The sequence below is a fragment of the Aptenodytes forsteri genome, unplaced genomic scaffold (genome assembly GCF_000699145.1).
Source record: "Aptenodytes forsteri isolate BGI_AS27 unplaced genomic scaffold, ASM69914v1 Scaffold88, whole genome shotgun sequence".
In the NCBI taxonomy this organism is placed as follows: domain Eukaryota; kingdom Metazoa; phylum Chordata; class Aves; order Sphenisciformes; family Spheniscidae; genus Aptenodytes; species Aptenodytes forsteri.
In genome coordinates this window covers 2,770,106-2,796,637 of record NW_008795948.1, presented here as the reverse complement: position 1 = coordinate 2,796,637, position 26,532 = coordinate 2,770,106, and the positions used below count along the sequence as shown (strand labels likewise).

The window sequence follows — 26,532 nt, the reverse complement described above, 5'->3', positions numbered from 1 at the left end:
AGAAATATGTAATTATGTCTTGTATTTTATTGATATTTGTACTGTATTCTCATTTCTCCTGTTAGCTGTTCTGACTAACTGTGATTTTGAAAGCTTGACCTAAACGTTCTGTTCTACATTACTGCAGTATATCTTCTCTATGATCCTATCAACATACATTATGCTACAACTGAAGGCGGCATGAAAAATTAATGATTTACTGTATTTATAGGATTCTCCATGGTGAAGATGGTCAGCCATGGAAAACATATTGCAATAATAGTCCAACAGCTTAACAAATTTAACCCTGAAAATCAGAGCGTGGAGGATTTCTTGAATGAATCAGCTAAGATGTTGCAGGTATATTAAGTTTCAGTTCATCTTACATAGCTTACCATGTTTTACTAGCTGATTTTAAACATAAAGATATGTTTTCTAACATGTTGTTGTAACTTTCATAGTTTTTTCTTACAGTGACATTTTTCATTTATGACAAAAGTCCAAATTTCTTATGGTTATCACCAGAAAACAAGGAAGTAAAGATCAGAGGTGTTGAATAACTGCTTGGGGTAGCAACAAAAGACAGGGAAAGCAACAACTTCCTAAAATGGATCTGACAATGATAGGAAAAGCTTCTCTTCCATTCCTGACTAAGCTGTTTTGTAGTTTCCTACCTCCTTTCCGCCTTCCCAATGGAAGTTTCTGTCAGCAGCACCCATTTTGTATACACAAATGCAGTTCAGAAGCTGACTCACAGGATCAGGTATTCTTGCTTGGAGGACATAAGTGACCATCAGGACGGTGGGATAAAAGGCACGTGACAGTAAATCAACTACCTGATTTTAATCTAATACTGCAAGTATTAGATTTGCCAATATGTAGCTATACTGGCTGAAGCAGCTCCCATCCTTTCCTGACCATAGTCTGTCACCTCTGCCCATCTCTCTGTCCTCAGTGCCACCCTGACTTGTGGTGATGCAGCTACTGGATTGAATCAGCTTTAGAAAATCACTAAGGGAAGACAGTAATATTGTTTAGACTGCTATTGTCTGTGCATGCCATGTATTATCAAACTACATTGTCAGAGCCCTGATTCCACACTCCCATGTACCTCAAGTGCTCATTTCCATTTCTGACAATAAGGTCTAAAACACTATTCCAGTTAGTTAGTCTTTTACATTGATTTTGCATAAGCACAAATGACTACAAGAATATAGGACTATGGAGATGCGATATGAAAATCAGAGGCTGAGGCAGTGGATCCATACACATTTCTTGGGTGTTTGCTTTCTTAAACAGTTTCCACTCAGGCTCCTAGTTTCTGCCACTGCCCTCCTGCCTTGTAGTACTGGCATAACTCTTTGTGCATTGGTATGCTGAATTACATCAGGGAACTGATGCAGTTTCAAAATAATCATTTTTCACTGGGCAGAGAGCAGGTAAATTCAGCTGCCACTGCTGCCAAAATAAATACTTGTAAAAAATTAATATTCAGACCATTGTTCTTCTCAGCCCAGGAAAGGTGATACAAAGACAAAATAAGCAGTAACTCCATTAGAGAAACATGAATCTTAAGTTTCATAATAAACCCTTTCAAAAGGGGAAGAACAGGGAAGATAGCTGATGCCAAAGATAAGGCAGAAATCTTTCTCTGGGATAGTTTCAGTTCACTTATTACATAATATTTTTGCTGTGAATTTATCCAAGGAAGTAAAAAGTAAGATCTCTGTTTATATAAAATTCAGCTTTGTTTCAGTGCCAAATGGGTGATTATAATTCATCATGGAAAATTCACTTCACTTCTTTCTTTTCTATTTCATAATAGGCATATGATCCTAAAAATATTGTAGCATTTTTGTATACATGATTTCCAGGCTTGGCCACTTACCAATTAGCCAATATTAACTGACCCATACAGAAATTTCCTCCAGTTTGTATCCTGATTAACGCCATCACTTTAAATCACAGACTAGATTCAAGCCTGTATGTCTCATGCTAGCAGCATGACAAACAGCAAACCTAGTGTTGTATACTACTGACCAGACAAAAATCAGGAGGGTCAGATTCCAAGAGCACAAATCTAAATAATTGCAAGACACAGGTCTCTTAATATTTATTAACTTACTTAGGTATGCAGTGTATCAGACTTGACTTTTCTACAAGTTACTATCTTCTATTCTGTTAGACTTTTCTAATTGGTTAATTAGTTTTCCATCCCTTAAAAGTACAGTCTGATTCCAGTCATTATCAACACTGTATGTTTCATTCATATTATATATCTTCATTGTATTTGGATGTTTTATAGTCTTTATGTCCTTCTAATATGGTACCGGAGGTGTCTTGTTTAGTTCTTTGATAACCTGTTGATGACCTACATAACATATGCTTGTTAGCCTATTGTCCAGCAGTTTGTGGTTGTTCCTGGTGAAACCAACAATTTTGGGCTAGATTATTTCCCTCAAAATAAAAAGACAGCACGCACAGGTCATTCCAGAATATGTTCAAGGGAGTTCAGCACCCCAGTAGTGTCTCTGCCAGGCTGTGGGAGCCACTATGGATGCCAGTATTGTCAAGTGCAAGATCCTGGAGATAAGTACCTCTGACAGCCACACATTCTCACCTGAACTGCAAGGAGCAGATAGCAAAGGACATTTTGCAGAGCAAAAATGTCTGTCAGAATGAAGTAGGTTTCGAAGAGCAATATAAATGCTTGTAGGAGCTGATCGAAAGTAAAAAAAATCACTTGTTTGGAAATCTAATAAATGAAACGAGGAGATGGGCATCCTTGGCTGATCAGAAATGGGGGATGACATCAGTAGAGAATAAGAGATAACAGGTAGAATGGAACTGAGTTGTGAAGCATCTTGATAGCAAAGACAAGCAGCTTTTGTTTTATGTGCTAGAATCAACTGTGAGATGCTAGGTGGAGTAAGTGGGTCAAAACAATGGACTAGCAGAACGATCTTAACGATAGCATTCCAGGTAGTTGATTTGCTAGAGAAAGACTGGATTAGTTAAACCCAGGAAAGAGATGCTTATTACAACAAAATAGAAAATGCTGAGACACTACCTTATATTTTTAGCTATGAAGTGATAGGTGAATACTACTTGAAACCTACTGTTCAAAAAGAGTGAAGATGTGCACATAGACTGGTTATGCTATCCTGGAGAGTAGTCTACATGAAAAATGACCTCTGAAGTTATGGGCTTGACTGACAGGCAGGGTGGCAATAGTACCAATAATTGAGGAAAGAATTGGCATGAGAGCACTGAAGTTTTGTGTTAGCATTGTTGAAATTAAGTTGACAACAACAACAAGGAAATGTCACAGAGAGAGGCCAGCATTTTAGATTGTAGTTTAGGTTTCTTATTTGTGTACATGATAAATGTGAATATGTTATGAAAGGGAGTTGGATTTAGTCCTAAGGGAGTGAGTCTGGAAGGCACAATCTGTCTTGATCAAAATATCCCTGTCAACCATCTACCAGGGGCATAAGACCATTTTTGTGGGAATCCTTGCAAATTAAAGCAGTAAAAATGTCTGGCGAAGGGAGGCACAGGAAAAGAAATGAAAGTGGGCAAGTGAATATGTTAAAATGAAGGACTTTACAATATGAATATATAAAATAAGAAAGAGGCATAAAATCCAAAGGGTCGAAGCCGTAGGGTGAAAATATACCAGCCACTGTGAATAACTTGCTTTACAAATGATAGCAAAAAGTAACTGGTAGATTTCCATATTAGATCTTTTACTAAGTATAGAATCGGTCTTTGTTGAATATTCTACTCAAAATCCAACACAACATTTCCGTTGGTTTTGCTGTGCTGCTGCGAAGGTGACACAATCCAGAGGTTTGCGTAATAACTCTTCAAGATTTTGTTCTTAATCTCTAGATGCTCTAATTTTACTTTCACATAAGGTTAGATAAATAATTTAAATGCAAAATACATGATTGCGTGAAATCATAGTAGTATATTTTGCTCTTTCATAAAGGCTGTGTAGAAATTTTTACACTTTGGCTGTTCACAATGGTCAGGAAATGGCTGTACTGTAGAGGTTTGGAATAGTCTGCTAGCCAAATACTGGGTAGGTGGAAAAGAAAGATAAATTGGGTTCTGTTCTAAGCTCTATCATCTTTCTATCCCTCTCCTTTCTTCTACTCACCCTCAAATTTACTTGCCCAGGCCTCTTCATTTAACCTGACCCAGTTCCATCTCTTCAAGTTGTTGATTCCAGTGCTATTGTCACTGTCCAGCAAGTCCTGCTCACCTCTTTGGTTTTGTTTTGCTCACTTCAAAGTTCTTGCACATTCAGTCCCAGTCTCTACTATACCTAAATCGAATCAGAAATATCTCTCTCTCTTCAAACTGAAGCCCACAAGAGGCAGATGTCACAGAGAAGATAGGCGAGACATACTTTCTTCTATCAGTTTGAGCTCCCAGACTGACCCAGCATGGCTTGTCCCAGTCTCATCCTGTATCATAGCGAGAGCTCTGCTTGCCCTCGGCTGGGCGTGGTAAGGGCACACAGAATCTTCAGGGAAGCTTACTGCTATGGTATAAATTCACACAAAACACATGCAAATGGATATTTTTCACTTGGCAAAATGTCCGTGGATTTTCATAAGAAAACCAAAAGGCCAAATTTGTAAGGCACTGCTTGACCCCTGTGTGCCACTTTGAAAGTACATCCCTAGCTGTTTCCCCGCATTTGCAGCTACTTACTATTTCCAAATAGCTAGTTAAAAACCTGAATATTTGACAACTTTCTATCAAATATTAGTTCCTTGTATCAGACCACGTGAGCCACCCCCTTCTTGTTCCTCTTGAATAGCATGGGAGGGTGAACTTCAACAGGAGCAGAAGCAACTTCTTGATTATTCTTATTATTTTTATTTCTTAATGCATCTTTATAATTTCGTTTAAATATCAGTGTTCCCATCTGAACACATTCCCTCATTGTAGGAAATCTTGTCTCAAGCTTTGAGATAGAAATCTGTTTGGAAAACATTTGGGTGTACAGTCTACTTCCAAGTATATTCCAGAGTAACTGCCCAAAGTCAGAAGCATTACTCTGTACATATATTGGCATAAATGAGATAAGTAGTTGGCCATCTTTATTTATGGAGAAATTATGGCATTAGATACTGCTATCAAGAGTTACGTTTTTCTAGCTGTATGTGGGATTGAGCTTTACACAGTCCATTTACAGTAAGGGTGGCCGCACATCTAACCCCTGTGTACTGCTTTGAAAAAGCACCCATCTTTCCCTGTGTTTTTGCAATTGAGGTAGATCAAGCAGATAACATATCCAATAACCATTGGGATTAATTTTTCTTTTTCACTTATTGCACTTTGCAACCACTCAGTATTTCAAGATACAAACAGGGAATCAGAAAATTAGTACTAAAGGAATAGAAAGTGAATTATAAAGAGCAGAGGTAAACCATACTTTGACAGTAGTTCAGGTCTGCCTGAACCACTGTATGTATAAAGATGGAATCTTCTTTTGGTGTGATGGAAATGTATAAATAAATTGCCGAGTGTCAGGTAGTTAATAGTGTTCAAAACCAAGGTGTCAAGAGAGAACATAATCCCTACAAGGCCACTCAGGAAGCAAGAGAGAAAGACATGTTCCAGTCTCAGTTCCTGTCTTCCAACTCCTAGCTCATGCTTCTATATACAAGTGGAGTTAGGGAAACTCACTGATTATTAGCCTCCTGTTTTTAGAGAAATACAAATGAAATATGGTAAGGACTTTTAATTCTTGAATAGTGGGAGATAAATAACATGGTTTCCTTTAATTAGAATGTTATGATCAAAATTAGTCTAGTGATTCTGTGTTACACTCCATACATTTTATTTCTGCAACATGTGAATTCTACATCATAAAAAGAATTTCTATTATTTGTTGTTCTCAGTGAATGATCAGACTTGATTTTCTTCCAGGAAGAAAACTACGCTTTGACTTGTAATTCAGTTATTTACGATCTTCATGTTTATTGTATATAAGTTATGATGTTTATAACACAATATTGGACTTGTTTTTCACTGCAGATATTTTCAATAAGAACATAGGTTCGTTAGTAATATGATGGGTAATTCCTAGTTGCAACAAACAAGCCTTCACCTTCAATCACGAAGAATCGTATTATGTCCCTCAGACCTCCTAAAAACAAATAAGTGCAAATAAATGTTTTTGCTTCGATGCTGTGACCTTGTTGCTATTAAAACAGAATTCAATTTGAATTAACCTGAATAACACATTAACTTAAAATAATTCTTTAAGTCTATTTCAGTTCTTTAAATTATTAGTATTCCCATTCAAATTTACATCTCTATTCCTATTGTTCTTCATTTAAATGCCAGACTACTTCTTGTTTACTTCCTAAATGCTTTTTAATACTCCTTTCATCAGACTGATGCCCTCCATATAATATCTTCATCCTTGTGTACTAAACCCCCTTCTTTTTATTAAGTATTCTTCAATTAAATCTGCCAAAAATGATCCATATCCAGAGTGGTCCTTCATCCAGTGTATATTGTACAGAAGGATATCATTTCATCAGGCCATTTATAGAAATGGACTGTATCTGTTCATTTTGAAAAAAAGATTACGTTTTGTACCTAACTGAAGCATCCCAGGCATTTTTTCTTCCTTGTGACAGAATAAAGCTTTTGCTATGATAACAAGAGACAGATTTTAACACAGAAGTTACCATGCAATGTTTGTGCCTTTCTCTATGCAAATAAGTCACTTTATTTTCAGTGGAATTATTTGCTTCAATTAGAGTTGCAGGATCAGACCCATCATGTTGAACTTTATAAATCCCATCTACTGAAAAGCTTACTTCTGTAAAATCAGAACTGCAACCCCAAATTCACTGGTTTACTCCTTTATCCCTCTCATGTTGATAGCAAGATGAACCTGTTTATGAGCTTTCCATTTCGCAAGAACATGGTGTAATTTGGCGTAACCCTTCATAGTTCTCATTTGTGTTGGTTCAGCTGTGTCTCACACATGCCCACTCAACTGTGAGTAAAATCCCCAAATGTCAAAAGTCATTAGTTTTAAATATGAAAATAATGTAATGCAAGGTCGTTTTGATACGTGGTGAAAAAAATCCTACTAAATTATACAAGTCTAATTTGTATTATTAGTTACTGACATGAATGCAGATCAGGATCTTTCTAAGGAAAGGATGGAATCTGATTTTTCTGCAATGTCCTGCTTATGTGATTTAATATTAAGTACAATGGAAAATAACGTTAACTGTACCTCTTCAAGATGGTCAGCATTATCACATGAAGACGAAAATACTAGCTTCTGACTGCAACATAGACTGTAAATAGTAGAAGCAGGACATTCTCCTGCTTATATCCTAAGATCCCAAGGTTTTTTTCCCCCATTGAAATTACTGGAAGCATTTTCACTGACTTCAGAGGGAAAGAGGACTGGGTTCTGGTGACTAATTCAAAACCCAGTGAAGTCAATAGGAATATTTTCTTTCATTTCCACAGCATTTTGATTAGACCCTTGGAGAGGGCTAGCACTGATATCTGAAGCACTATAAATTAATCAGACTGCATCTGCAAAATGTGCATATTCTGCCTAAAAGTAGACAAGTTCAGTACATACTATTACTCAGTTCTCTCAGGAGGTGAAAGCTATTTTATCTTTTAATCAAATATTTTCTTCTTTCTAAAATGTTTGTTTCACCTTAAACTAAATCCTTATCCTGAGAAGTCTCAAACAGGGCATGGCTGATGTTCCTTTCCTTCCTTCTCTCCAGAAAGGAGACCTTTTCTTTCTCTCCTTACCCATGCTTTTCTGATCTCTCTGGCCCTTAAACAGATCTCATTGTAACCATCCTTATTACCATACACCCATGGCGGCAAAGCTTGCTTTTTGCAGATACTTCTCCATTTAATTCATGCTATTTCTTGCACTAACTCATGTGGAAAGTTGTTTGTGTACAAAGTCCTATACTTAAGCTTTCTTACACAGTCTCTTCTCCCCTTGAAGAAACTTGACTGTTTCCCAGGTGCAGCTAAGTGTCAGGGAGCAAGGAAAATACGTCCATGGAAGCAAGCTAAGGGCATCAAGGATTTCTCAGAAGGGGGAGATAATGCCAATCAGCACATATTCAGACATGAGTCACATCTTTTTCACAGGATCATTCAGGATAATTTCAGACAGGATCATTCTTTTACAACTTAAACACTTGGGAATCAGAAAAAGCTGAAATTCAACACCACAGAGAGAACACTTCCAGATATTTGTATGGGAATGACATTGTGAACACATATAACTGTATTTTACTTATATCCAGTGCAGCCATTGGTCAACACAGTAATATATAGGCTTCCAAACATTAAAAATATAGGATCATCCAGTATTCATCTACCGTAAACTTACTATGCTTTACACAACAAAACAAAACCCAATAAGCTGTAACATTAGAGGTAGAGATGTTGTTTCCTGAGCATAGAATAGGCATATTGTTCAAGATCTATTTTGTCTTCTGATAAACTTCAATATTCGGTGCAACAGAAGATGATAGCTGAATGTGTTACTTTCACCTGTAAATTATCTGGCCTTCCTCACCCTGAAGGACTCATACAACATACTTGCAAACATAGCTAACTGCTAGTTTTTCAGAGAAATATATGGGGTAAAGTATACTTGAAAAGGTGAGAAGATGGTCTGATGGACAGAACAAAGGCTCACAAATTAGCGTTTATTAATTCTTTTCTTGTTGCCGCCAATGACTTAGTGTGTTGCCTGGGGCAAATCTCTTATCTGCTCCATACCGTAGTTCCCACATTTGCAAAATAGTATTAGCCAAAAGGAATCTCATTAAACACAATTAATGTTAGTAAAGTGTTTTGAGAACCTCATACAAAAGGTGCTATAAATGTACAATCTGTCATCTTATTGTACTGTTTCAGGATCATTTGACCCACTTCTGAAATACATCCCACTGACATGAAGTGCAACATAAAACCACACAGAAAGAATGCACTTAGGATTTAGTGCTAGAAGTGACACCTACCCAACATGCTACTTTCCCAAAGCAATTATGATTTCAGATATACAGATAAACTGTAAATATCCTTGATGAAATTTTTTGAGGACACAATGCACTTTCTATGCAGGGAGTATCCTAACTGTTTCAAAGCATTGGCTCGGATTTTGATTCACTAGATTATCAGCAGGGCTTAACCAACAACTGGCTCACCTTTGAGATTTCTTGTCCAAGTACTGATCCTGCCCAGTCTTGTTTAGTTTATTATGAGTTCTGATGAGATCAGTTCCTTAGATGACACACCTGCAGGCTGCTTAACTATTCTCAATTTTTATATATAGAAACAGAACACTTAGTACCATTCGTAATTGAAAGCAGATTCAGTTGATAATATTTCATGACAAGACTTTTTGGCCTGTGGTCCACAGAATTACCAACCAGTACTGATGTTCTGGGGCACAGTTGTCCCCAGGCTGCACCTCCTGTCACCTTGTTGCTTAGCTCGAGGCCATGTAGTGGTTATGTACTTTCTTGCTCAAGGAGTAAGCAAGAGTAAGCACTTATTTCTGCATTTGTCCTAACAACTAACTTCTGACTGACTTGTTAACTCAGAACAGTAAAAGAAGTAGAATAAATGTAAATATGCAATTGCATTTTTATGCTGTAGTCTGAACTGTATAGGAGATACGATTTGGGCACTGGTGTCATCTTGTTGTTACCTGTTTGTCTACTTTTGATCATCTCTCCAAAGTACATTTGAAAAGCACTGGTTTGTTGTAGCACTTTATACATGTGTGATATAGCAAAGTACTCAGAAGGTGAATGCGAAGATTCTAATCAAATAAAGATCTTGGAAACAATGTATATTCTAGTTTTCTAGCAGAGAGAGTTGTGAGGTTTTGTTGGGCTTGTTTCTAATGGGCTTGTCCAGTTTTACTATGGACTTTCTGTTTATCATCAGAGCTACTGTTGCCTGCAGATTGACCTGTTCATGAACAACAGCATTTGTTCAAGGGGACCAATTGTTTTAGATTCAAAATATCACAATCCTACATTTACTGGAACTATGTCATCCTTTCTCACTTTGCCATTCAGGTATTTAGGTTTGCTTTTGCCTTTTGTGGTGAATTCTCAGATATCTCGTATCAAATATGGGATATATATTTGAACATTTCGGGGGGGGTTAGACTTCTGGATTTTCTTTGTCAGTTTTATGAAAGAGCTTCCATAAATCTTCATCCAGAAAAGGTATATTTGGAATGGACTCTGTGCCTCACAAGAATTCTCAGTGCTTAGCAAGATGGAGTCCATGCTTCCCAGCAAATTAATTTTTTTGCATATTTTCAGATATGTTCAGTCTCTTTCCTCTGCTCTTCCATTTGTGTCCATCCTCCATCTAAGCCCTTCTGTATCTCCTGTTTTCCCTTACCTTCCTTTTCACTCCTTTCTCTGTGCTCCTCCTTTGCCACCTCACACTAGTTGGCTCCATTTTCCCAAAGGCATTCCCCTTTATCTTTCTCCCATCTCAACCACAACCTGTTGGTTCTTCTTTCTCTAGAGCCCTGATTAAGAATGTAGGTGATATCCTGCTTATTCGCACTCAGACTCTAGTGCTGCCCAGCAGACTTTGTGAAGCTTCCATGTCTCCATGTAATGATTAGTTTGGTTACACTCTGTTTCTCCTTACCCAACATATCTGGGTCACAGAATATATTCAGAGTCATATCTAAATGAAATAAAGCTTTTCTATCATTTTAACTATTATTAGCCTTAAGGACCTAAAAAACACAAACTGAGCTTGATTCTGTTTCTGTACGTGCATGATTAGTAATATTGTCTATTACAGTTCTGCTAGAGAGGTAGTCAGATGTATTAGTGTAATCCCAATGGCAGTAAAGAAATTACAAGGATGTATGTAGGTGTCATTTTGCCTGCACGTGTGTGTGTGTATGCGCATAGATAAATATATATGTATATGGAGGCAATTATATGGAGGCACTATTTTTTTCTAGTGATGATGCACAAATTGGAAGAAATGAAACCTGGCTTTTGAGCAGGAGTAAGTAAAAAAAGAATTATGCTTATTCTGAATGACACCCTGAGAAAATACACTTGGAACGCTTCTGCATCATTTTTTACATTTAAAAATTAGAACTGTAATTTTGAAGTTTTGCCTTGTATTTGCTCAAAGCCCTATATAGTGTCATGCATCAGAAGACTCACATAGTTCCTTCCAGCAGCCTCTAATAATACTTTTAAACTAGAAATGAATCACATTAGGGAAATAAAGCGACCAAGATGCTAGCAGATAGCCTACTAGGCAAGGTGAACCTCTGATCTGATATATTATTGCAGTTCAATTGTTCCCACATCTCAGAGCTGTGGGAGAGATCATGTATCAGATGTGGACTACATGTTTTCAGAAGATCCACTTAGCTTTTTTCTTGGCTTCTTGGCTAACCTCCTTAAGTCAAAGAATCATTTTTGTTTGTCATTTTGTCATAGTGTGGCTGTCCTTTCTCAGTTTATGTAATAACAAACTGTTCTGGGCCTCAGATTTTATTGCAATGTTTTAAAGGTGGTTCACACTAGAAGTTTCTCTCATGTAATAACAGATATTCCATAGGTAATTTATTATGAGTGAAACTCTCTGTAAAGTTCAGGAGCATTCAGACTTTTTAAAGGAATTATGAGGTAGGATCCAAATGGCATGCAGTGGGCATCTGACCCTCCTTTTTCTGTTCTCTTATGGTATTGCATGAACATTGCGAGTGACCGAGAGCACAGCTGGATAAGAAACACACAGTCTGCATTAACAAGAATCCTGGCACTCACAGGTTTAGTTTAAAACAGTCATCTTCTCCAATATTAGGTTACAGTAGCAGTTAAGAGTCTTTTCCATAATCCCTGTCCAGCTTCTCCCCTCGATTTAGTCTCCCCAAGTAGCACAGACTTCACCTACAAAGAACAGGTTTCCTACGGGAAAAGCAAACTCTTACTGAAACTTTCTCATACTGTTGACTAAGTTAATCATTGCTCATTGCTCAGAGACTTCACATTTTCTTTGCATGAACTGTTGACATTCTCATATCAAGGCCTTTTCACCAAATGCATATGTCAGCAGATAAACTGAAAGTTTAACATTGGGGAAGGTTACATTTTACTTAACAAGGGCCACTAATTTGTTAGGACTGCCCATATTTGATAGTATTAGAGGCACGTCAGCCCTACCAAAGGCACTGCTGTTCATTATTCATGTTTTCCAATTACTTCAAAATGATTGTACTTCTTTTTGTACACAACTAATATTTTCTTTCCAGAATACATTAATCATTATTAATTTTGTATCTCTATAGACTTTTAATGTGACAGAAGAAAAATTTGTGTTGGATACACTAGCTGGATGCATAGAATATAAATCCTTATTGGATGTAGTAGTCAATGCCTTTTTTGTTCGGGATGGGAGATACTGCCTGATTTCTGAGCGTAATCTCTATATAGGTAAGTTTTCTTTGAAACACCAAATATGTTTACCATAAAATTTTAAAAAATATTATTTTACTAACGTTAAGTGTTATTATCATATTACATTTGAAGCATTGTCATTGTGCCCAGTGCAGTATGAAATACAGGACCTTTTCCAATGGCCTTACGATGTAAAGCCTAAATCCTGAAATTGTTATTTAGTCTGGACTCTCACAGGTGTTAACTGGAATTTTAACTTAAGAAAATTCTGCAGAATATGCCTGCAGATTAAGTAACATGCAGATGGAAAATAGCATCGGTGACTGGAAGAAGTATCCTGGAAGTTTAACCGTCACTTTAAAAAATGTTCTTCAGTGATTTCCCTTTATTCTCTTCTATGCAACCTAGCACCTTTGCCATTCAGATATGAAATTGTATAACAAAGCTCTGTATGCTGAGGAACACAGCATGTCTCACAGTATGAAGACATGATTGTTTCTACCCATGCATGGGTTTCTTCGTTACTGACCATCACAATGACATAAACAGACTTCTGTCTGTCTCCATGAGTGAGGTCATTTATTTTCCTTTTATTAGTTACTTGGTTAGAATCAGTTACAATACAACTATATCTGATAGTGTGAGCTAGTTAATCAGAGTAGTTACTACTCCCAAAGTTATTTCAGGCACTGAGAAGTACATTAAAAAGTAATTTAAAAAATATTTTTATGCTATGCATTTAATACACATATACTGAGGTTGATTTATTAAGTCCCTAAATAAGTTGGAATCACAAATTGCACTGGCATTGGTTCTTTAAGTCAGATATGTTCTGAAGCTTTGTGGGTACTTTGAAAAGTCCAGTCAATTTAATTCAAAGTGGTTGAAAAATACAAAAAACATATCTAATATAAGTATATCTACATTTTAAGTTTTAAAAGCTATTAAATTTTTATGGCAATTCTGGTTGCTTCTGTCACACTCTGGAAAGGTATAGAAATCTAAATCAAATAACAAACAAAAGGGAACCTAAACTATCAAGGATGAAATTAATAGTATATTGAGTTTATTCTAAATGGTAATGCTTCATTGTCTCCATTTCTCCAAAGCCATGTTTTTCAGTGTCTGGGGCACATAAATTATACCTTTAAGCTGAGTGTTGCTATAATTGGATTGTCAGGACTGGTCCACTCAAAAGCCTCCATTAATCATAGGCAGAGGGTAGGCCCGGAAAATTTTCCTTTATCAACAAGTTGGGAGTCTAAGGTCATTGGCTTACATTTTTTTAAGCTGCTTGTGATTCCCTTTGCCAAGCTGCATTGACACTTAAATGATCAGAGCTGCTTATAAAGGCTGTTGCTATGTGTGAGCAGATTTGAATTTAATAAAGCTTGTAGGAGATAAATGTATATTCTACTAAGACTGCTTAAATATGTCGTTATGCTAAAGCACAAGGCTGAAGCCTAACGATACACTGAGTTGGCTGCAGCGCATTGGTCAGAATTTACTGATTTTATCATTACTGTTTGGTGGCAGCTAAAATACTGCAGTGCAAGTGAAGCCTGATTGATCAAAGTGAATATGGTCAAATGAAAGTTAATACAGGAGTTCATGAACTTTACAGGTCTGCAAAAATCTCACAGCACTGACAGTGCCTCTTCCTGTATCGAACCGCATACTTGCCAGAGGGGGTGCAAGAATCAGATATGCAGATATTTGTTGTATAAGGCCGCCCTTTTTCTCATCACTGGCCACTCATTCTCACCCCTATGTCGTATCTTCTCTTGAGTTAGAACTTGTGTTTAGCAGCCATCTAGTGAACCGATCAAGAAAGTGCTTCAGGTTAAAATTCACAATCTGTTTTAACTTGGCTGTGTGGGTGACTGCACCTGCCCAAGAGAAGAAACACCAGAAGTAAAAGGAGGGGATGGGAACAAGCAATTAGGGGTTGACAGAGCTGCTTATTTTAGTGGTGATGTTGGCATAATGAAATGACTGAAATTGTGGCAAGATCTTACCTTTGGCCTTACAGGATTCCAAATGCTGCTGTGGTAGATCTCTCTGTTTTGCAAACAGATATTTGCAGGTATCAAAAGGACCTCTATGAATTACTTCAGAGAGCTACAGTTGTTTTACATTTTTTGTGTAAGTGGCCAGATCCTCGATTGTTAGAATTTCCATAAAATTGTGTAGATTTGCACTAACTTGGATCTGACTCACGAAAGAGATAACTAATTTATATGAACCATAGCATAAAGTCACAATGCTAATAATGAACATAGGGTTAACATATTATAACTTTGTATTACAATTTGTCATTGTCAAGCATTATATTGCCCAGTTAGATAAACGATATTGAAGGCTATTTAAAATTAAAGTAACAGTCTAAATCCCAGACTATGCTGAGTATAGGATATAGGCTTATTAGACTTTCCTGCTGCATTTTAAATGTATGTATCTTTTGATAGTTATTTGTTATCTGGCTACTTTTCAACTAGAAGAGCTCGGTCTGCAGCACTTCAGCAGAATTGTGAAATCTCTGGACACTGCAAAAATGCAAAAGGTAATGAAAGTACAAAACATTTTTTAAAAAATAATTAATGATCTCTTAATTGTGTTTGATTAATCAGATTACTTTTCTCAACTTTCAGGATAATTTAAATTGAGAAATTAGTGTTATTTTCTGTTTAAATTCAGAAATTAAATTACTATTTTGTTATCACAAAAATCTTCAATTTCTATACTTACGCAGCGACTATCTCATATTCAGTCAAAGATCAAGTTAAGATGTATTTTATATAATCTGAGAAGGCAGAATAATCACAAGATTTACAGTTCATGTGATTTACAGTTGTCCCTCTAACTTGCATACTCACTTTTGGCTCTGCTCACATTCTTTCTTTGACTTTAGGCAGGAGAAGTTTTTTCCATATGCAATGAATCTATTGAAACTTGCAGTTCCTGCTAATTAGTGTTCTTTTTTACCTGAACAACCCACTACCACTTTGATTACCAAGCCTATTGTCCTTCCATCATTTTTTCTCCTTCCCAAAAAACAATTGCTCATTTGGAGCTATGTATGTATCAATTACCCCGTTACAACATACATGCAATTGACCAAACCATTGCTGCCAAATAGAAAGCATGACAACAAAGTTCTGCCTGCCTTTTCCTCTCTGCAGTTGCAGTGGTTTTGCTCCACTACTTGTTTGCTAATTTTCATGAAATTTGTAGAAATATAAATTCCATCTGCTTCTCTTTCATAATGGTTGAAAGTGCTGATTATCTTAAAAGCTATGTTGTAAAGAGGGGGAGAGGGATAAACTGAGGGGCAATGCTTTCTCGTAAGCCCTCTTTTCTTAGGTAAATAGGCTAAAAATTAAATTACTGATGACACAGCATATGTAAACTTTGATCATCCAGATGTTTCAAAGCACAGTCCAAACACAGCGTTTGAGTAACAAATGTGGAATTCAAGAGATAGGCAAATTTTAGTAATTAATACTCAAAAGGCTGAGGTTTATCCTTATACTGATTACTTTGAATGTTCATGTGGATGCCAGTGTCTCTTTAATGAGTATAGTTGCCTTGTAATAGGTGGGGAGGGAGTAGGTTAGGTTGTCTGCATGACATTTTTAGAAACACTCTATTCACTTCGTTTTGGTGGGCTTACTATGGAATCGTTATTTATTAATTCCATTCAGAGACAAAAATGATATATTTCACTAACTGTTAGAAAGAACAGAGAAGTGGCTGGAAGACTTATCATAATCTGATAGACAGACAAATCACTCTGTCTACAGTGCTCTCCCAGCCCCTTCTTTGGTAAACATCTTAGCCACAAGCCACTGGATTGGATGCATCTTGAGCTCGTTCAGCTAGCAACACAATTTTCCCACTTCATGCCAGTTATCTCTTGTTGATTCCATTCACCTAGCTTTATATGGCTTAAGTATCAGTGCCCTGATATTCTATTTCAGATAATTTCTCCTTCCTTGTCTGGAATAACTCTCTTCTAATAGGGAAGTGCTGCATTATGCAATGGTCTGCACCTGCTGCTTTTTTCCTGTAGATGTAACTTTGTTTGCTTAAGTATCTTATCAAATCCTCATCACCATGGCGCCTAGGTTTTCTTCTCTTGCATTAGAAGAGGTTCTTTGTCTCCAAAGTGATGCTAGATTATATTAATGCACCTGCAGCAGAAGATTTAGAAGCAGCATTTCGTCCCCCCAGCAACAGAGACAAAAACAGCAGAAGGCAGATCTGCAGCCTTAGCAACAGAAGTTGTCAGAAATTTGGGATTCTCCTTCAGGATGCTGGCCTGTAGATTTTGCCTGATGACTATTGCCTCTGAGTTCAGCTGAGATGCAGAAAAATTATTCATATATATTTACTTAGAATAGATTTACTTTAATTAAAAAATAAATTCTTCTGCACATCACAGGCTGAATGGGATTTTCTTAATCATGCAGATAAACCTTACTCAAATGAGTAGTCTTCATGAAATTAAATGGACTATTCAGTTGAATAAGATCAACTTGTGTGAGTAGACCTTTCTCTTAAAGGACTGCATGACGGAATCCATTCAAATAAAAGTCACAGTGTTTTCCTATGATTGATGCATGTTCAAATATTTTCATTTAGGCAGAATATCCAGGCAGAATAATAATGCTACCTCACTAACACTTGTTCATCTGCTTGAACAGAAAATCATAAGATCTCATTCTGTAATATTAAGAATACATGCAAAAGTTCTTTATGGTTGTATAATTACAGAACCATAGGAAAAAAAAAAATTGTAACTTGTGTGATTTTTCTTCTAAGAACTTAGCTATGCATTGCTAGCTCAAGCCTATTTTTCTGTTCTATTATTCATACATGTTATTCTTTAATATTTGTTCTAAAATTTAAGGGTTTGCATGCTAGAGAAAATACACTGTTGAAATAAAAATTTGAAGTAAACAGCTTTATAATTTCATAATTGCCTTGTTAAAAAAAGGAAAATAACTAGTGTTTTCTTTCTAGCATTCAAGAACCTGTTTTGTTATGTTTCATGTTCTGATTGCTTCTAACAGCACTGAAGTCCTTTATAAAGAACTTCTGAGATCTGCAAAGGAAAATCACTATATAAGAACTGGGTATTGTAATTGCTATTATGATGAGGTAGGAATAGTAGGACAAGATCAGTAAGAAGTAGGACAAGATCAGCCTCATGGTGGACATGGGGGCAAAAAAAGTCCAAGTTGGGTCAGACAATGGCAGAAGGACCTGAGACCATGCTAGGACACTTTTCTCTACACCTTTACCTCAGGATCCTCGAAATAGAGTTGCCCATTACAATTTCTTCATAGGAAAGCCTTCTTAAGAGCTTCTTGCCTTCCTCTTCATTTCTCTGCTGCAGTTGAGAGGTACAATCCTACAGGTGGTTGAGCTTGCATAGCTGAAGAACTAAACTACAGTAAGAGGGAAAGAATCAGCAGAAGAAGAGAGGAGTGGACAGGAACCTCCTTGATTGCATTTGCTACTACAGCAAATAGCTGTGGGTGTGTACAGCCAAAATAGTATCATTGTCGGGTAGTGGCTGATCTATATGAAGAAACAGAACCTGCTGTTTCTTGCAGTTACTTCCTTAACTCAAGAGTCAAAAGCTTATGTTGTGAATATAAGGATTTCAGCTCTGCAAATGATTACATGGATGTAAAGATAATACCAGATGAGGAAACTTCCCATTTTTTATTTGCTTTTTAGAAATCCATACAATCCCACTGTGTAAAAATACATTAAGAATATTAGCAGCGCATGTTCAAATTCTCAAGAGCAAGGTATTAATTCAGCCCACCTGTAAAAATGCATTACAAAACAGTCTGTAATTATACACGCTTGTCTTACTACAGCCAGAGTACATTAAAATAGTAAAAATGGGTACAATTAATTTCTGGTGTAATTCCACCACCTCTAGAAGGGAAAAGAATCTTGGTTATCATGCTCTGTGAGTAATGAAACTCCTGGAACAGTCAAGACAGAGGAGTAAGCAGAATAATGCTGTTACCAAAATGACTGTCCAGTGACTTCTCTAAGGAGACAGGTACTGGTAACATCCAAACAGAAATCTGTGAGAACTTCAAGCTGCGTTTTGCTGCTATAAAAGCAATGACTGCTGATATTGGTGTTGCCACCTGTGTCACATGTGGCCAAAGACAATACAGAAATATAAGGGATTTTTCCTAGCAATTCAGTTCACAAAACGCAAAAGTTTCTGTTGTTAAGAAATGAAATGGGCTATGGCTTCATGGGTCTTACTCTGCTGACATTCGCCATCTCTGATATGGATTATCAAAATCAAGATTGTGGACTTTGGCCCAGGCATGCTCTGGTCAGAAGTGATGTCTGGTAATCCTGCATTGCCATTTGCAATCCCTGCATTGCCTGGATAACCTTTCCAGGGCTGCATTCAAAGCCTTCTCTAGCATGATGCATAGTGGGGCATATCCTTATTGTAGCATTTCTCTGGGGTCTGTGACTAAAACAGTACTAAAATATACATCACAGTATTGATATCTGATGACACGGTTACCATTCTCTGTACCTCACAGGAGTACATCATAGCGTTTATCAATCACATAATTACTCATTTGTCTTAATAAAGTGTGAAATGTTAATAACCAGTACATAACTGGTGTTGCAGTAGGAGGCCTCAAGGGGTAATAGCCAGCTGTTAAATACAACAGCTAGAAATCACTAACTGTGTGTCTTTATTGTAGTTTCATCTGCCTTGAAGAGGTAGTTGAGCTGCAAATACTTTGTAAAAGATAGTTACAGCAAATATTTAGAAGACCTAGATGGAGAAGATCATTCAGGGAGAGCTGAAAAAACAGTTCAGAGGCTTAGTTTCACGTGGCAATGCAGTAGACAACCAATTGAGGATGGTCTAGGTTATAAAAGAGGAATACTGAGGACAGAGAGAGGGAGGAGTTCAGCTTGATGAAAGCTAGTGAAAGAAAACTGGAGGATTTACAAATCACCACCTGCAGTATTTCTACATCAGCTTCTTCTGTGAGCTCTCTGAATACCTAGAAATTTGAAACTAGCTTTACCCCTCAGGGTCTGCCTCATTTTAAGTATATCGGCTCATGTTCAATCCACCCCTGTATACACACTTGCTTACACGGGTTTAAAAGCACATTTTTTATAAACTTTGTGTATAGTCAGGGCCTTCCATAAGGTAAGAAGAGTACTTTGGCAGGGGACATGTTCTCTGGGTATCAGCTGGGATACCTGGATGTAAAATTTTGTTACGATAACTGGTAGAAGTAGTGTATATACAGTGCATCAGTTCTGTTGGAGAGTATGAACTCTGTCTAGTCTTCTAGCATTTTATACATACATTGCATAAGTACAAATTGCTATGTTAGGTGAAAAATGTAATCCAACATGCATGCGCTATAGAGAAAGATCCTCCATAAGGAGAATGAAGTTTCTAGACCAATGGGATGAAATGCATCCCTTACCATATACTTAACAAACTCCACGGAATCTGGAAGCACCAAAAAACCAATTTCTTCACAATTCAACACTTAGTTTATAGTCATGCTTTTAGGGATGAAACACCTTCTTTTGGATGGTGTGTTGATATGCCAGCATCTGCAGTTTTGGGGAAGAGCAGTAGTTTCTAGACAAGAATGGGAATCCAAGGGGATTCATTTAGTCCTTCAGTTGTTGATCAGTCTTTTGACTCTACCAAAAGCACAATAGATGAAAACAAGACTAAATTTACACGTTAATTCCTTGGAAATGGTCACATCAAGACTATAGATTTCAAGTAGCAGGCTTTCTACATCTGTTGAACATCTGCAGCAAACACCTTGAGTCAAATCTGAACGGTTTATAGCTGAATTATTCACAAAGTTCTGAGCCACCTTGGGCCTGGCACCACATGTGAATTAAGAAGCTCCTTGGTAGTCCTCCAGCACCTCCAGTCTCCATTAGAAGCTTCTCAAGTGACTGTACACTGCCTTCCAGTATGTCTCATAATGTCAATATTATTTAGTGTGCTTTTTTTCCTATTATTGGGATTATTTCAGCATGATACTTGCTGGTACTTTCATTTCCAAGAATTTTAATGAAAAAGTTCAGATGCAAGTTTGGAATTTATATTGCTGTAAATGATACACACTGAATTTGAGTGCCATTTTTCAAGAGTCTGTTTCAAAAGGCCATTTGAGCAGTTCAAGTTTTAAAGAAAGGCTCTTGACCTTCTGGTGAACTCCAGTGGGAAACAAAAGTTCAAATGTTAGTTGCTATTTCTCCAGCATGTAGAGCCCTACAATGTGTAAGTGTGCCAAATTTCAGTCTTCTATTTAATGGGAATATGCCAATTAATTATATTTCAATAAAAGAAGAAACTATATTGTATAGCAGTTACTATAGTTCTCAGCAGTTCTCCCTGCCCGGTTCCCAGGGAGCTGAAAGGAACTTATGTTAATTCAGGTGCAGTGCCAGGCCTGGGATGTTTCTGGGCACCACGAATCATCTAGCTATAGATAATCAGGAGTTGACTGTGGGTATATTAGACTCTGAAACTCTAATGTATAATTATACTAAAATCAGTGTATTGCAGTAGTAATTACTTCAATTTTGAATAAAAACTTTTGTTTCACAATGTTTGAAGCAAATTAAAGATGCATCAACACATCCTCATGTTGTAGTCTAGATTTTTGTTAGGCCACTAAAACTATTTTAGTACCTATTAGTGTTTCACAAAATAGGGCTGAAAGACATGGGGCTGCTCTAACAGAACTAAGAAGAACCTACAAATATTGACCACCTATGATTATAAATACAGGGCAAGTTCTTCAGCAGTGTTTGTAGTAAAAGCAACTATCTTTTTGTAGTCTTATATACACCATTACTTCAGTATTCATATTTTTAAAAAATCACTTATTATTAGTTTCTTAGATTCTTCTTCAATGCCTTGTATTTGAACACATGGATAAAAGATGAATGGAGTCAGTTCTACGATTCACTGTATGTAAAAGAGAACTGGATTGATCCACTACTAAGGTAAGCAGTACTTAAGTAGCCGTCACCACCTCAAAGTTTAAATGCTGGGGAAAGCTCCCCCTGAAAGTTCCATTTGCTGTTAAAGTGTTTCTCCTATTGAAGTCACTCAGAACCCTTCTTGTCTTCATGAGACTATAGTAATCCCTTTTACTTACCCAGAGGCAAGGTTCTCTCATAGAAAAGTCCTTTCACAGCTGTTGTACATTTGTTTCTCAGTACCCCTGAATAGATCAAACATCATACTCTGAAAAAAAAAAAAAATAGAAGGTTCAAATTATCTTACAGAGGTAGACTCGTGCCTCATAAGTCACTTAAACATCTGTATGACATTAAGCATTTGAAAAAAGATGTTTGACTTCCCCGAGTTTGGCTTTATACACAGACTTGTTTATGCCAATGGTCATAAAATCCCTTCTGAGCAAATCAGATAAGCATGTAAACAAGTCTTTAAAAATTATCATTTCTTTACACAATTGCAGCACCATTTAACAGTTTAAATGCTCTGAGGTGCCAGGTGTGTCCACACATTGGTTAGGTGGTGATACAGTAGCATGAGTACCCTTGCCAAACTGGAACACTTTCATGTGGAGAAACAGTGGCTCTGCAGCCTATTGTGTCACTTTTTCACTCTCTTTTTTACCCAGGACAGATAAATTAGAGCTAGCATTGGTACACCAATGTGGCTGCAATCACACATCGTCCTTGCCGCAGTATAGATTAACCCAGATGATGGCAAACACTGTTAGACAAAAATATGTTACAAACAATGTCAGCTGAAAAAGAGTTTGCATCTCGTTCTGTCATATCAAAGTCAGTAGAATTAATCCTTTCATACTATGTAGATTATGCCAAATTAGCAAATGTATAGTCTAGATTTGGCTTGCAATACTCCATATTCCACTGAGTTCTACAGGAGCTGCAGGGATATATTTGAAGTCAGAATTTGACTCAATATATTCCAGTGTAGTAATTCTAATTATAACGTATGCTTACAATAGCATAAAGATACATAGAGATGTACAGATATACACACAGTTTTAGCTGGTCCTGCAAGGAGCAGGGAGTTGGACTCGATGATCTGGGTCCCTTCCCTTGAGTTATAGGGATATATTTGAAGTCAGAATTTGACTCAATATATTCCAGTGTAGTAATTCTAATTATAACGTATGCTTACAATAGCATAAAGATACATAGAGATGTACAGATATACACACAGTTTTAGCTGGTCCTGCAAGGAGCAGGGAGTTGGACTCGATGATCTGGGTCCCTTCCAACTTGAGTTATTCTATGATTCTATATCCACACACTTCTTATATGTACATATGCAGGCAGGCAGATGCTCTTAATCTATTGCTTGTTTCATTAACACTAAGCTTATTGGAGCTGTCCTTCACAGTCAGTTACATTCAATGTAACAAACGTGTTTTGCCTAGAAGTAGTAAATAAAAATTGTACAGAATGTTAAAGATCATATTTGGTTACTGGGTTTGAAATTCCCTTCAAGGGGCTGAGGATGCATTGATCAGTTTAATCAGTTTTATGTCTTTGTATTCCTCTTTCTAATGTCAATGAGGTTAATATAAAGAGTCCTATTTATTTTAATAGAGCTGCATTACTTGCAGAAGTTACTTGCAAGCCTCATCCCATAATGACAGTACTAGCTAAGGTAACAGTCACATAAACAAGTTACTGTAAATTTGCATTGTCAGCTGCTTTTTGAGTTGTGGGAAAGCTCCATTGCATGTGTAATACTTAAAGATAGAACACATATAGAGGAGGAATAACTGACATGAAGCTGTCACCATAATTAGCCCTGTGAGAACTTGCTTGTGTCTTACCTTGAATTCCACACCTTCCTGTCATTCCTTGGAAGAAGTCTGAAACTTCATACAAGCCAAAATCACAAACACAGAGAAATCAAAATCATCTTGACTGCCCCACAGGGTTCACTGAGGGTTCGTTTGCTAATTCACCAAACTCCTTACATCTTTCTATTTTTTTATTAGAACTGCCTGTGCTATGAGATTGATTTATGTGTGCTCTGTCAGTTGGTAAAAGTGGCAATACTCAGACCACTGTTTGTGCATAGTCTCTTCATCTAAGTATGTTAAGTGTGTACTTAGCTTATGACAGCTGCCTTTCTGATTCATAGTCTGGTCCTGCTGCGAAACGAACTGGTGACATCGTTGCTTATTCAGTAAAAACTGTGGCTATTTCACCACTAGTAGTCTGAATGGACTAGCATCTATCAAGAGATATTCTATCTAAACTAAATCATGACTACAAATTCATAGGTCAATTTTATTAAAATTCAATGGCTGAAAGCATTACAGAATTTGCACCAATGCCAACCTCATATACTGTATGTAAGTTTGTATGAAAGAAAAAAATGAAATAAAATTGAAAAATCTGTTTTTATTTGAAGATGGCAGCCAAAAGTACAGCAACTGATTGAACAGCTCACAGATACATTAAGTAATCGTACTACCATGGTCAAGAGTTCGACGGTCACTCAGCCAAAGGAATTTAATTTGACTGTACCCAAACCACGTGCCATTCCTATACCTCTGCCAATACCGCTACTGGAAAAAAGGCCACCTGTGAGTTTTTTTATGCTTTGAGAGGTACTAAGTTTTATGTATGCTTGTGCACAAAATATTGGTAGGGGAGTTAATAGACTCTTTAAAAATAATTGTAGAAAATCTACAACCTTTGACAGATCAACAAGGATTTTTGTAATATTCTGTGTTATTCAAGGTCAGATTTCTAAAAAAACCCAAACTAATTATTTTCATTTCAGTGAATATTGTGTAAGTAAATTGTAAGCCAAACAAAGGAAAGGGAAAAGGTTGGTTCCTGTAGTTGTTTTGTGACTTTTGGAGGTAGAACTATACAATGGGTACAAATTGGTGACAGCATTGATAAAAGTGTTTCTGGTAGTCCTTGGATTTGTAAGATGTTTGCTTTGGATAATGCACTGAAGCAGATAAGAAAAGAACATTCAAATGAAAATTTTTTATAAACTTAGATTTTTTGTAGATGAACTCTCATTAAAATAAATGGCAAAGCAATTTCACTGAAGGTGAGATGGACTCTAGGTTTGCAGCTCCTCCTTGAGGGTGGAATTTTATTCCTTTCTATTTGTATTAATATTGAATCTCTAAAAATAAGGTTTTTCAGTTCAAGTGTATTGCTCACGTATAAATGAGACTAGATTTATGTTTGAAATGTTAAGCTTTTATTTTACTCATTGTCTAAGATTGTGATTCAGTTACACTGGTACATATCAGAGACACGCAATTGGTTTTAAGTTAGCTCACTGGGGTAAGGCAAACAGGATTTGGGATCAAGCTGCTATGACTAACTTAATAAAGACTCCAAAATCGTCTATATTTTATGCAGCGGGAAGTGAGCTTCAAAGTCATAGTTTTGGGCATTATTTGCCACCTTGTATTAGCACTTCAGGTTTTAAATAATACATGTGTTGAATGGTCTTAGAAACCATTTACGTCTTAGGATGGCAGAGCAATTTAATGGTAGTGTGTTATACAGTTAATGGAATTTTGCATTGAAACAGCTTAATACCAGGCTCTGAAAAACTGCATTTAATAACTACTTAATCAGTATAGGAATGAGTCATATTGCTGTGATTTCAGTACCTTTATGCTGTGCAGCCCCTCTTAGAATAAATTTGCTTCAATGCAGATGCATTTACTGAAGTTCATTTGTGTTCTTAGGATTATACTAGATTTGGTTTACATTCTGGCCAAGTCTGCAAATTTAAAAGCTTGTGTGAATCTAAAACCATTAGCGTAGTAGTGACATATGTTGTGCTCATTTCTGTACCTATCTCAGCAAATTAAGCTTCACTTTAATTTGCCATATTGTTGCCAGTATCACGATTTTAGATGCTGAAATGAACAGGCTGAAAAGATAGCCCAGATGGCAAGAAAAGAGTTAGTAAAGGGAGAGCAGGCCATAGTTTTGGCTACTGTATGGTGGAGAGTTGTATGTCATTGAGAGGAATGCACAGAAATAAAGCTCTTCCAGATTACATCCCATAATCTGCTGCAAAAATGTTCTCATCCATTTTCTCACAAAGAAGTTGTTACTTTTATGAGATATCCATTTTTTCTCATGGTTCTCATGCATCTGTCAAAGAACTTGTCATGTGGCATATTAGCAGGGACTATTGCAGTCACAATAACTACAGACGTAGTTACTGCTCGACTTTGAAACAGCTGTATGAATTCATACGGAGGCGTCTGGATTTTGAGCAATGACTACTGATAAGTTATTGCATCCCTATGGTGAAATTAGTTCGTTCTGATTAATAGGATTATTATTTTAGGTATTTCTTTCTGCTAGGTTGCATTATGTTCTATAGTAGAGATAAAACGCAAAGTAAGATGAGATGTATCACATACATGGAGTTCAGGAGCTGGGATAGTACTGCTGTCCGGTACACTGAACACATGCTTCCTTCACAGGAGAGGACTGGAGATGCACATGTGCAAACACACATTCGTAAATACAATTCTACAAAGAAAAATGAGTGCTTTAGCTTGAAGTTTGCAAAGGAAACAAATGGAGACAGGTGCTTAAGCCTGATAACATGCAAAATGATTTGGACACATTTAACTTCCTTGGATATCTTGGCCTTGAGTTACAAATAAAATCCATTCTTTTACTATCAACATTGTACTAGTATAGTAAGATTATGCAATTATTTTATTTTTAGATTTTTTGTAAACCAATAATGTAAAAAAATAAAAAGGCCACACTGAGATGTTATTGTAACACCATTCAGCCAAATTTAGTGTAATTTTTAGACACTTTCCATATTATTTCAGCTGTGCTTCATGAGTGGAGTTAGAATCGTAGAATAGTTTGGGTTGGAAGGGACCTCTAAAGGTCATCTAGTCCAACCCCCCTGCCATGGGCAGGGACATCTTCAACTAGATCAGGTTGCTCAGAGCCCCGTCCAACCTGACCTTGA

The 26,532-nt window shown here is 36.8% G+C and overlaps 1 protein-coding gene across 1 annotated transcript in view; it reads left to right on the top strand.

The window, feature by feature from the left end:
- Positions 1 to 219: 219 nt before the first annotated feature.
- The window catches only part of CFAP99 (cilia and flagella associated protein 99), a 62,669-nt gene continuing 36,356 nt past the window's right edge, over positions 220 to 26,532 (top strand). Inside the window, exons 1-5 of the mRNA XM_019473681.1 lie at positions 220 to 339; positions 12,365 to 12,509; positions 14,942 to 15,036; positions 21,421 to 21,533; positions 23,959 to 24,133. Of these exons, the coding sequence (XP_019329226.1) occupies positions 220 to 339; positions 12,365 to 12,509; positions 14,942 to 15,036; positions 21,421 to 21,533; positions 23,959 to 24,133 (648 nt within the window). The remainder of the gene's footprint in view (positions 340 to 12,364; positions 12,510 to 14,941; positions 15,037 to 21,420; positions 21,534 to 23,958; positions 24,134 to 26,532) is intronic.